Below are 13,205 nucleotides of genomic sequence, written 5' to 3'. Positions count from 1 at the left end.
TTAAAACTGCCTCTATCACACTAGTATTGAGACAGACAGGACAAACAGTGAAGGACAGTTTTAATATATAGGCTGCATAGTAATAAATGTGGGTGGATGGAGGGTGAAAACAAGAGATAACTGCCCCATCCCACCAGGACACCAGGACATATTAAAGCTCCCACTAACCTGTAAGGTCCACAGCACACAGATAAACACAGGGCTGTACTCCCATCTGAAGGCACACCACTCAAACACAGCACATTGTCGCCCTCTAGTGGAGGCACTGCAATCTATGATTTATCTGTCAAGCCACACAGTACACACACTGTTAGCACCTGCCACCACTCAAGGTGGAGACTACTTAACCATCCTGGGGCCTGGTCTCCCAGCTTCTCTAACACCTCTAAAATAATGTCAAACATTATGTCATTATGCACCATTATTTATATCTATATGAATAATGTGCTTAGTTCACCCTGTTGGCCAGAACACATGTACAGGTTCAGTACAGATGCCTGGTGCCAGGAATCATTTGAAAGATGCTGTGGTTTCACTGTCTGCAAGTCATGAATATATTAACTGAATAGCACTGTAGTGGACAGACCTGGCCTGGCATCAGTCACAGGCCATTAAAGAAGTTCATTATAAGGACATACAGAGTTATGGACCAAAAATTGACACTTTGTTACTCTTCCCACCATTAAACTATCAAATTGATAGGAAACAGAGACAAATAACCCTTCTCTTTCATAAACAGACAAGCTGTTAGCATGTCAGAGAGATGCTCAACCAGATCATGGATCAAAGGGTCAGCTCCAGAGGATCAACAAATGGACACCAGGCAAACTGGAAAAACAACCACAATCTCCATTTTGTAACAATAAGACTCTGTCTATTGATATTAGATTGTTACTTTTATAGGAAAAGTAAGACCAAAAGGACTGATTATCACTAAGGTGTGAATCCTGGACTCTGTCTCACACACAAACTGAGGTTTCTTGCTCTGTCCCGTCTCTACATAACAGAATCAGAAATTACAAGCCACATTCCAATCTTGACAATAAACCAGCAGTTTACTCTGTTCAGACAGATCTGAGAAAAATATCAAATTAAATATCTAACTATTTTTTACATATGATGTTTCATGTAGTAAGTCAACCTCCAGATCTCTATCCACTAGAATGGTTGAAATGGAACATATAGATTCTATAGATTCCTTTCATGTGACCATACTGTCAGCATCTTTCACACAAGGTAACACACACTACATGACATCCAGAATGTATTTATTAGTGCCAGCTATTCTAGCTGTAGAGGAGTGCCTCGGGGCGGAGCATCTATTAATATTCCTCATTATTCTTCCGCCAAATTTTGGCGCGTAACTCGTCCCGCAGCTATACTGAGAATATATAATAGGAATAAATAATGCATTAGGAATGCATTGGAATTTTCTTTAAAAACCCCAAAAATTTCACATTTTTTCTGAGTCACCCAGCTCTCTCATACCTGCACGTAGAAATGTGATTCAAACTATAAAACGGAGGAAAACTTCTGCTCTCAAAAAGACAGGAACTGTTTTTACATAACATGTAAACTTTTCAAACTGTGAGCGCTCAAAGGAGGAGTGCAAATCACTTTTTCTTCAAAGTTAGAGTGAAAGCATCAGTTGGCTAGAGTGCGTGAAGCAGTAAAAAATAACCTTTATTTTTATTTTTAATTCGAGCTCACGGCCAAACCGTAAAAAGGAGACAAATAATTCTTTCTGAAAATGTAGACATAGTTGTTGGGATTCATAAAATGTAACTTTGACAGGCAGGGTCTGCACAAAATTTAAACGGGGGTGCCGAGTCCGGCAGCAATACCTGTCTCACTCTCATTGACACCTAATGTAATCGTCTTTTTTTTTTCAAAAGAATCTCTCTCTGTCTTCGCACTGAGCTTACGCACTCATTTTAAGGAATATCTGAATAAAATAGAGACTGTAAGAAACTTCTGGCTTCAGTGTTTTCGGTTTTTGAAAAGAAGTAACGGTTTTCTCATAATTTGCAATTGTTTGAAGCCATGTAGAAGCCAAATTCTGGGCAGATTTTCACATTGCCATGGCAACGGCAGCTCCTGACCTGCCTGCGTGCGCCTAGCAACCTGATAACCAACTCTCCAAGCTCCGCTAGCTTTACATTAGCCGCATGTTAGGTCTTAAATTACATTTAGTTAGGTCTTAAATATGTAGAGGCGCTCCTCTCAGCTATTCTGTAGAGGAGTACCTCGGAGCTGAGCACCCGTGGCACTAATAAACAACAGTAACAACAAGTAGGGCAATTGGAAGACAAAAAAAGATACAGTAATAGTAGATAATAATTGTAAATCATGAAACATGCAGACCAAGGGTCGGGGTATTATACGTATTTCACTAGTATTTAGATGCTAAAAACTTAAGTAGATAAATATCAGCGAGCTGATTAAAGTGCAAAGTGCTATAGTGTTAAAGTGTTAAGTGCATACTTATATTGCAGATTGCCCGATTGTACAGTAGATAATTGCTATTTTGAATGCACAATACTGGGTATGCACTCATTGGGAGTTGCGGATGGTACCCCAGCAATTGGCTGCTCTTGAAGCACGGTTTTGGCCTCTTGAATGTTGTCACACCGTGGTGAGGTTGTCTTGTCCTGGGTTTGTTTTGTCCTGTCATTTCCTGTTTTATTTGAAAAGTAATTCTCCTCTCGTTTCAGGTCACTTGCCCTTCCTCATGTGTCTCAGTCTGATTGCCCTAAGTGTTTCCACCTGTCCCCTATTTCCCTCCATGTGTTTAAATAGTCTGTGTTCCCCTTGTCAGAGTGTCTTCGTTCTCGTCCTGCACCCGAGCCTTTTGTCCATGTCCACAGCCACAGCAGTCGCCAAAGTAAGCCTTATGTACCTCGAGAAGAGTGATTTTTTGGTTGTAAATTTTGCCCTAGCTAAAGTTCATAACCCTTTGTTTTTCCTCGTTAAGAGTGATTTTTTTGTTTGTAGTTCTTGCCTTAGCATATTTTCATAGATCTTTGATTTTCCTCGTTAAGAGTGTTTTCATTTCATGTAGCCCAGTTGTTTATTTATTCTAGATCCTCCGCTTAGTAGCATGAGTAGTTTATTTTTTGGTTTTTCCTCAGTACGGAGCGTTTTGTGTTTATTTCTTTTGATTAGTACCTTTTTCCTCCTCCTGGAGTGTTTTTTGTTTCATAAGATTCAGAGTCTCGTGTCTAGCTTTTTTTCATAGCCATTGGTTTGTCACTCTGTCTGAGGTCTCCGGTGAATTCAATAAAAGCCTTTTTGTTTTCCAATATCTCTGCATCTGAGTCCTGCTTCGAGTCTTGGCCTGACAAATGTGGTATCTCAAGAACATCTTTTATATCAGTCTTTTATATCAAGACATTTCTCAAAACCAGAATATGATCAGGGTGACTTTTGAACACTGGAAATAAATCATGTACTCATCCCGGCAGTAGCCCCCGTGGCACTCAAAATTTCCCTGGAATTTTCTAGTTGTTAATATTATAGTCAAAGAACTTCTATATAATATACATTTACACCTTAGGAAATGTTTATTATGTTGTTTGACCAGTTAACCACTCACAGATGTGAGTTTTTATAGGTAAACTCTAAATTAAACATTTATAAAAGTTCTATAGAAGGTTATTCTCCTCTAGTTGACACACTTGGCTTGTTGGTTTCGGGCTTGGATCTGTGCCAATCTGTGTGCGTTTTGCTCTTAATTTCTCTTTTATCACTTTGTCTGAGTTCTTTGTTCTTACTTCACCCTGTGCTCCAAGTAACTTTTTCTTTGTCTACACTCGATCTTATATTCTTACAAGCCGAGCAAAAACCCTCAGGCCTCAGGCAGTTGTGTACAGTTTTCTTCAGTCGTCTGGCAAACACCAAGTCTGTATTGCAGAGTCTGTTTATTGTAGGTTGTGATGCTGTTGTGGTGAAAAAAATCTGTCCACAGAAAGACAGACAGCTGACTCAGTGTGTTTGATATTTCCCTGGATCTGTTTATGATCCGCTCAAAAAAAATACACATGAGTCAGTTGTTGTGTTGTGTGCTGCTTATCAGAGTCCAGGGATCAACCTCACATCAGATCCAAGGAACCGCTTTGGGCAGCCATCCCTGTTCTCAGTGTGTGTGTGTGTGTGTGTTTGTGTGTGGGTGTGTGTGTGGGTGGGTGTGTGTCTTTCTATGGTTGTCAGATTGTTAGGTTTAATACCATCATTGTGAGATCACTTTGGCCAGATCTCACAACTTCAAAGGTTTATTTGAGGATTAAAACTTGGTTTTAAGGTCACAGGAAGAATTAGGGGTAGGGTCTAGGGAATGCTTTATGTCAGTGAGTGTCCTCAAAGCTAACAGCAGAGACTCTCAAATAAAGGACAAACTGCGAAAAAGATCTTTACTGACTTTTTTGTTCTCATGATGAGAGTTGCAAAGGAAAGACTCTGGTGGCGCTCGTCATTTTGCAAGGGCTGATGGGCCAGGAGGAGACTGTAGTCCAGCACATTGAGCCTCCGCAGGAAGTGTGTGTCGATCTCCACCTGCCGTAGGAGCCAGGGACGCTGCTGGTCTGCACACACACACACACACACACACACACACACACACACACACACACACACACACACACACACCACGTAACATTACGACTTAGACACGAATGTATAGAAGAAATATACAAGAAACGTGTATGGATATTATTACTGACGTGTTTGTTATGAATCTTTATTAGGAGGCATTATGTTTTCAGGTTATCCATCTGCTTCTCATGAACGCAATATCTCAGTAACGCCTTGATGGAGCGTCAAAAGTCAAAGGTCAAGGTCACGTGACCTCTTGAAGCACGGTTTTGGCCTCTTGAATGTGGTATCTCAAGAACATGAAGTGATGTATCTGATTAGATGTTTGCACATGTTTCATTTAAAATAGAGGAATGCATTTTGATACAGTTGTAGAGACAATTCACTGACCGGCCTGAGGGGGGGTATAATAATATCACCCTTACTATCCTGCTTCCTTACCCAGAGTGATGTACTGGCCCTCAAAGTTCAGATCTTTGAGAACCACAATAATCTGGCTCCCCTCTGGTGAGGGCTCCGTCCATCGACTCACCTCACAGCCCTTAATGTCGTACCTGACGACACAGAACACACGTCAGACAACATGAACTGCTCCTAATGTTACTCCCTCTGTGTTATTTCTACTGGCAGCTTACCTGGCATTGATCCGATCATCTGGATAAAACACACTTTGCATAACAATGAAGTATTTCTGCAAAGGACAAGAGGAACAGACAAGGTTCTTTATGATCATTGGTAACATCCTGTTATAGAAGTAGAGCAGTGAGGAAGTGTGATGTGTACCTTCCGTCTGTGTGGGATCTTGATCCTGTGGACACCTGGAAAACACAAGAGAAAACACTCAGTCCAGTGCAACAGTTTATTTACTCAAGTACTGAGTTAATATACAATTACTTTTCCCATTCTGTGCTACTTTATACTAATACTGTACATTTTACAGCCATAGTTGTTGTCAATATTTCCAAATTAAGTTTTACATTAAAAAATATATGATAAGTTTATGAAGTACAACACTGTGTTAAAGATTAAACCAGTGGTTCAGAACCTTTTTGAGTTATGACTCACAAAACATCTGTGTGTATTCATCATAACAACTTGGTTTTTGTGGGCTTTCCTGAATCTTGTGAGGACGCTGTCACAGTTTCATTTTTAGTTGAAGTGATCCCACACGTCGATTTTCCCAGATTATGCAAGCAGGGGGACTTCCGGATGCAGCGGGGGAATGCAGACGTGTATTCGTGAGCTCTCGGTGGTGGTAGGCCCTAGCTTCTGCCTTTTATCCTGATTTAACCTCTCATAACTTTGAACTGATTGCAAGAGGCGAAACCGTTAAGAAAACTTGTGTATGGCAAGCTACAACTTTTGACAAACTACCCAAACATCAATACCAATTCAGCAAGCTTCTTGATGCTATTCAAGAAACTAAAGAAGAGCTCACAAAACATATTGACAAAAAAGCAGCCGACATACAAATAACACAAACGAAAATTGAATCCTCACTCTCTACGCTGTCGGATCAGGTCGAGGAGATCGAGACGCCAGTGGGCGCAAATGAAGACGATATTAAAGATGCACGCGACCGAGTTGACAAAATGGAGAAATTGATAACGCACCTCAAAGAGAAAACTGACGACCTACAAAACCGCAGCAGGAGGTCTAACATTAGGGTACTGAACATGCCAAAACAGGCAGAAGGTCGAGATGCAGCAGGTTTTGGGAAAAGTTTATACCAGAAATCCTGGGTAATGACAACTTCACATCACCCGTCACCCTGGAAAGAGCGCACCGCATCGGGAAGAAGTCGGACAGACCGCGGCCCCTCAAGTTCCTGAACTTCAGAGACAAAGAGAAAGTCCTGCAGCTGGCCAGAAGTAAAGGAGAGATGACATACGAGAATAAAAAGATATCCTTCTCCACAGTGATAGAATGCTCCTATTTAGCAGCCACCTTCTCAGATCACAATCCTATCAAACTCTCCTGGATGATTAATACCCCACAGCCCTCAACCCGTAGATGGAGGTTTAAAAATTACATGTTAAGAGACCCTGAATTTATTTCATATATGACCACTAATATCGAAATATTTCTTGATGCCAATTTAAATTCTTCCTCACATGCCAATATTTGGGAGGCTCTTAAAGCCTATATGAGAGGTCAGGTTTTATCATACAGTGCCCACAAGGTAGAAAAAAATAGGTAGACACTAACTAAACTGGAAAGTGATATTAAAAAGCTGGAACAGGACTATATAGCCACCAAAAAAGAAGAACACCTAAATACACTAAGAAAAACAAGAATGCAGTATAATAACCTATGTACCAACTAAGAAGAAGCAGCCATGGCCAGAACTAGATATCACTATTATGAATTTGGGAACAACACAAGTAAACTGTTGGCTTGGCAAATTAGAAAAGAAACATCTAATAAGTTCATACACTCAATATGAACAGAGGACGGCAGACTTCTTGACAAGTACGAATCCATAAACTCAGAATTCAAACAATTTTATGAAGATCTATATAAATCTGGGCAGGATGCTGAAAATACTGTAGCAAAAAGATTTATGGATGAAATAACCCTTCCTAAATTACAAGATGAGGATAGGGAGCTGCTTGATGCAGATATATCAGAAATAGAGGTAGTTCAAGCCATCAATTCCTTTCAAAATAACAAGACTCCCGGGCCAGACAGCTTTCCTGTCGAATATTATAAGGCCTTTTCAAAAAAATTACTGACCCCCCTCACGAACATGATTAAAGAAGCTCTAGAAGATAAAAAACTACCAGAATCTTTGGAGATCGCAACAATCACACTGCTTCCAAAACCGGGTAAGGACAAACAAAAATGTGACTCATATAGACCCCTCAGTCTCTTAAATGCAGATTATAAAATACTATCCAAGCTAATAGCCCTCAGATTGGAAGACGTTATACCAAAGATAATACACGCTGACCAAACAGGCTTCGTTAAAAACAGGCACGGAGCAGATAATGTACGTTGACTGCTCCACATACTGAACACTGCTCAAAAAAATAGAAATCCTATGCTAATATTATCTATGGATGCAAACAAAGCATTTGACAGGATTGAACCAAGCTTTCTCTTCCGGACTCTAGAGGCTATGGGCTTTGGAGAGAAATTCACTCAATACGTCAAAACACTTTTTAATGCTCCCAAAGCTAATATTTTAACAAATTATGTCCTGTCTAACACTTTCTCCTTATCCAGAGGCTGCAGGCAAGGCTGTCCAAGCTCTTCCCTGCTCTTCGCAATAGCGATCGAACCATTAGCCATCGCTATCCGCTCCGACACCTCCATAGCTGGAATCAAATTTGGCACAAGTGAACACAAACTTTCTTTATATGCAGATGATCTCTTATTGTATAGAAGTGATCCATACACATCAGTCCCTCCCCTATTGAAATGTCTCAAAGAATACAGTGCAGTTTCAGGATACAAATTAAATTACACTAAAAGCGAGATTCTACCACTAAATATACAGGACAACAATATTAGAGCTCTCACTGACCCATTGAAATGGTGCAACAGTGGTTTCATATATATGGGTATATAAACTGGTAAACCAGATGGACATATATTTAAACAGAACTATATAAAATTATTAGAACAAACCAAACGTAACCTTCAGAGATGGATGGATCTTCCATTGTCTCTCATAGGACGGATTAATACTATCAAAATGAATATTTTGCCCAAGTTTACTTACCTATTCCAATGTCTCCCTATAAATGTTCCCAAAAGTTTCTTCAAAGAGCTTAACAAAATTATAACTCCTTTTATATGGCAAAAGAAAAATCCTAGGGTCAAACTCATCTCGCTGCAGGCTCCATATTCAAAGGGAGGACTTAACCTACCAAAGTTTAGGAATTATTACCTTGCCTCTCAGTATCAATCGATTTGGATCTGGCTGCAAGCAGAGAACAGTGAGGTTAGATGGGTCCCAATTGAACAACATGAGATGAAGCCTATGCCTTTAAAGGATGTTCCATTTATAGGTACAAAAAAATGTTTAGCCTCACTCACAAACAATTCAATAATACTGAATACGTTCGCTGCTTGGCAAGAATCTCACTCACTTCTGGATACAAATATCTCTTTTCTCACCACACCTCTGTGGGGTAATCCTGACGTCTCACACCATATCGCTGACTCAGTATTGCGGGGGTGGAGGGATAGAAAAATCCAAACAGTTGCTGATCTATACATTAATGATACATTTGCTAATTTCCAACAACTAAATTAAAAATTCAATCTTCCTAAATATAGTTTCTTCAAATTCCTACAAATTAGAGACTGGGTTAAGGAGAAATCTTAAGGAATATTCCCAGATATCACCAAAAGAAACTCCTCTTGAAACCCATTCATGTAACAAACTAAGATCAACAAAAGGAATAACATCTTCTATATATGGTCGGTGGATTGGCATCATCTATTGGAGCAAGCGAAGACTGTGTTAATCTCCACAAAACACAGGCAAATTCAATTCAATATATTTCACAGGACATACTACACCCCATACAGGTTACATAAAATTGATAGTAACATCTCCTCCAGATGTCAGAGATGCAAAGTGACCAATGGTGATCTTCTACACATGTTATGGAGTTGTCCATTGATAGAAGAATTTTGGAAACGTGCCATTGAATTAACCTCGAGGGTTATAGGAATTCAAATTGAACAGGACCCAAAACTATGGATTCTGGGGGACACAAGCTCTGTCAGTGCGAACCACTATAAAAATACTTTATTCTACTTGCAAGTACTGCAGTGAAAAAATGTATTATGATAAATTGGAAATCCGAAAATTCACCAGCATTAAGACACTGGATAAATGAGCTTGTGTCTTACTGCACACCCGAAAAGATATTGTATAATGTGAGAGGGAAGCATGCAGCCTTTGAAAAAGTCTGGGGCCCCTTCATAGACATTCTACCCTCTCTGGACCTGACTGACCGTGGTGGTGGGAGCCTTCCTGGACCGGCTTCAGATTAGCCCTCTCTAGATTCCTAATGTATTGTTGTGAGTAATGTGTTGATTACTGAATTTTTAGGAATGTATACAGATGGGTGTATGTACAAACCGTACTGTGTAGGTATACAAATGAAAGGAAATTAAGAGCCATACAAGGGAGGAGGGTGGGGGGTGGGACGGGAAAAGTTCAAGTAATATTTCTGTTTTGTTTTTATTTTATTTACATATTTTTATTTACTATAATTTATTTTATTTATTTATTTATTTATTTTATTTATTTATTTTATTTTATTTATTTATTTATTTTTATTTCTTGATTTTCGCTTCTGATGTTCACAAATTACCCTTGCATGGTGTGCCAGTTAGGTTACACATTTATGTATGTTCCTTGTGAAAAATACGAAAAATCTCAATGTAACATATTTGGGCACCATAAACATCTATTAGCATCTATTAATAAAACAAATCTTAAAAAAAAAAAAAAAAAGATTATGCAAGCAGCCCAAAACAAGAGAGAGTTGATGTGGAGAGGACACCCTATCATAACTTTTCCTGACTACTCCAAGGCAGTGAATGAGAAACGCAAGCGGTTCAAACAGTGCAAGCAGATGCTCCATGAACACCGCATGGGTTTTTCCCTGCGCTTCCCGGCTGTGTTGGTCATCAATCCCAAGGGTTAAGATGGTCCCCAGAAATACATCGGGACATTGTGACTGATGCTTCCTGTAATACTCATCCACTGAGCAAACATAATAACATGGGTACGACATATTTTCCCCTGCCTTCACCTCCCAGGACGGACACATATTCCCCCCCTGCACACTTAATGGATCCAGGTATGCCCAGCTCCGCGTGGTATTTTTTATTAAATTTTTTTTTACCCTTTTGTGCTTATCTACTGCGCAAATTAAGGGTAACTGTTTTTCCCTACACTGTGATTCGGGTTTACAAGTGTGTAAATTTAGGTTACCCCGTTGTAATATGTCCTGGAGGTGCGGGCCAGTTTGCTCAGACTTTTGGAGCTTTGCTGTATTGCAGGTTTAGCTATCCTGCTTTTGGCTATATACCTACAAACCGCAAAGGTTTCGGTTCTTTAAATACATAATCTGAAACCATATGTCACGTAGTTTTCCATGGTGTTGATTTGGTGTTAACGGTTATTAGGGCCAGTATACGATAATGTTGCTAAATATATTAATGTTAATTTTCACCTGTTGATTCAAGGCCTGTCTGTTAATCTTTAAGTTAGCACTTTTATATCATAAATGAGGGCGGGAGTCCCAATGTGTAACGTGAACGTTACTGAATGTCCCTCTACTGGCTGCAACATTTTTGCCACGGTGGTTTGATCTATAAAGGCAGCTTTTCTCTATAGTCGCGGACCATAATATGTTTTGTTCAAATCTCGACGCAGTGTCGATGTACATGCTAGAGTTTGCAGTTCTTGTGTTACATGGATGTTCTTTTAAATGTTATATTGGTGTGTTTTTGTTTTTCTATGTTGTGTGTAGCTTACCTCAGTTTTTGGCGGATGTGGAGATAAAAGGATACATAATCATGCCATACGAAAAATATGTAGTCACATAATAAGGGTTTGTGTTATCTGAGCCTAAATGTAAAGGGACTAAATTCACCTATAAAAAGGGAAAAAAAGTGGTATCCTGTCTTAAATCAAAGCACTGTGATTTAGGATTTCTTCAGGAAACGCCTTTATTAGATAATGAGACAAAAAAAACTACGCACTGGACGGGTGGGACATGTCTGGAGCATGTGGGTCTAGTCATAGTAGGGGAGTCGCTATCTTGATTAATAAACACCTGCAATATAAATGTATTAAAGAGACCAGAGATGACTGAGGGAGGATTCTAGTAATGTTAGAAGAAATACAGGGCCTTACCGTAGTTCTGGCAAATGCCTATGTGCCTAACATAGACGACCCATCCTTTGGACTTCTGGAACGTAAATTGAATGAGATGGGTAATTACCCAGTGATCATTGAGACTTTAATCATGTGTGGGACCCAGTCCTGGACCGGCAACCCTGAATACCTCGACACCGTAGATCGGTTAACATACTAAAGGACATGTGTAAGGGTTTGGGTCTTGTAGATATATGGCGCCTCCATAATCCAACATCCAGAGAATATACATTTTATTCTCCGCCTCATGGATCACTATCTAGGATTGACTACTTTTTTATTTCCGACTCCATTGTGTCTTCCGCATTATCTTGTAGCAGTATACACATCTCAGACCATGTTAACATCCTCCCTATTTGTTATGAGCCCAAATTACCCTATTCAAAGAAACCAATTTACCCAAAGCTCCTTCAATGGGGGTAGCACGGGAAGCCATGAAAGCTTTCCTTAGATGATTTATCATCCAACATGCTACATATAAGAAGAAACAAACCATGGTAAAACAAATTGAATTAGAGAAGCAGATGCAGAGAGCAGAAAATACCTATAAACAGAACATGTCATCCACCAACTTAACTTCATTAACTCGTCTCAAATATCAGTTCAATACTGTTATCACTGAGAAAGCTGATCATGCCGTATTTAGAGCCAGACAGAAACAGTTTGAAGAAGGGGACAAAACAGCAAAGGCTTGTTAACCAATCCAACAGACATTAATACAGAGTTTAGACATTTTTATTCCAACTTATATGTTTTAGAATTACAGGCAAATACTGATGATATTAGAGCCTTCCTTAGCAGTCTAAGTCTTCCTACTCTAACAGAAGAACAACGTGACTTATTAGATGCACCCATCACTGTAGAGGAGGTGGAATTTTATAAATGTTATGCTACTGAGTTGGCACCTTTACTCTTGGATATGTACAACGAGGCATTTGAAACTGGCTCTGTGCCCCCCACACTGATGGAGGCAGTTATCACAGTAGTTTTAAAGAGCAGTAAAAATCCAACAGAATGCAAAAACTACAGGCCCATTTCGCTGCTGTTATGATGAAAAGGTGTTGTCAAAGCTTCTATCTTTAAGGCTCAATAAAGTTATTACTTCGCTGATTCATCCTGGCCAGGTGGGCATCCTCCCCATATGTAGATACGCCAATAATATCAGACGCCTGATTAACATTATGTAGGCTACTGGTAATGATTCCCCTGAAGCCGCGATTTCTCTGGATGCGGAAAAAGCATTTGATAGGGTGGAGTGGCTCTATGTATTTCTCACCCTGGAGTCATTTGGTTTCAGCAATAAATTTATCACCTGGATTCGGCGGCTGTATACTCATCCTAGAGCAGCAGTATTAACTAACGGCCTGATTTTGCCCTGGTTTGAGCTTGGTCGAGGAACCAGGCAAGGCAACGGCATCTCCCCGGGCCTCTTTGCGCTGGCCCCTCGAACCTCTGGCCACAGCCATTCGACTGGAACCGGCAATTCCAGGGTTAAAAATTGGCCAGTCAGTCCACAAACTTATGCTGTATGTGGACGATATCCTCGTTTTTGTCTCTGAGCCTGAGTACTCACTTTCCGCACTATTCAAAATTATAGATACATTCTCTTACCTGGCAGGGTACAAAGTTAATTGGTCGAAATCAGAGGACCTTCCCTTGACTCTGCACTGTCCCAAGTCAATGTTCCAGAGAGGCACTTTTTCAT

At 39.9% G+C, this 13,205-nt stretch overlaps 1 protein-coding gene across 2 annotated transcripts in view; it reads right to left on the bottom strand.

The window, feature by feature from the left end:
• pip5kl1 (phosphatidylinositol-4-phosphate 5-kinase-like 1) overlaps window positions 1–13,205 on the bottom strand; it is a 35,163-nt gene that overhangs the window by 3,349 nt on the left and 18,609 nt on the right. For both annotated transcript variants that reach the window (XM_056403516.1, XM_056403517.1), the window contains exons 6-9: window positions 5,374–5,408; window positions 5,226–5,281; window positions 5,032–5,144; window positions 4,418–4,580 (exon numbers count right to left, since the gene is read on the bottom strand). In XM_056403516.1, coding sequence (XP_056259491.1) covers window positions 4,418–4,580; window positions 5,032–5,144; window positions 5,226–5,281; window positions 5,374–5,408 — 367 coding nt within the window. The remainder of the gene's footprint in view (window positions 1–4,417; window positions 4,581–5,031; window positions 5,145–5,225; window positions 5,282–5,373; window positions 5,409–13,205) is intronic.

This window comes from Seriola aureovittata, chromosome 18 (genome assembly GCF_021018895.1).
Source record: "Seriola aureovittata isolate HTS-2021-v1 ecotype China chromosome 18, ASM2101889v1, whole genome shotgun sequence".
NCBI classification, from domain to species: Eukaryota; Metazoa; Chordata; class Actinopteri; order Carangiformes; family Carangidae; genus Seriola; species Seriola aureovittata.
This window is presented reverse-complemented; position numbering and strand designations above follow the sequence as displayed.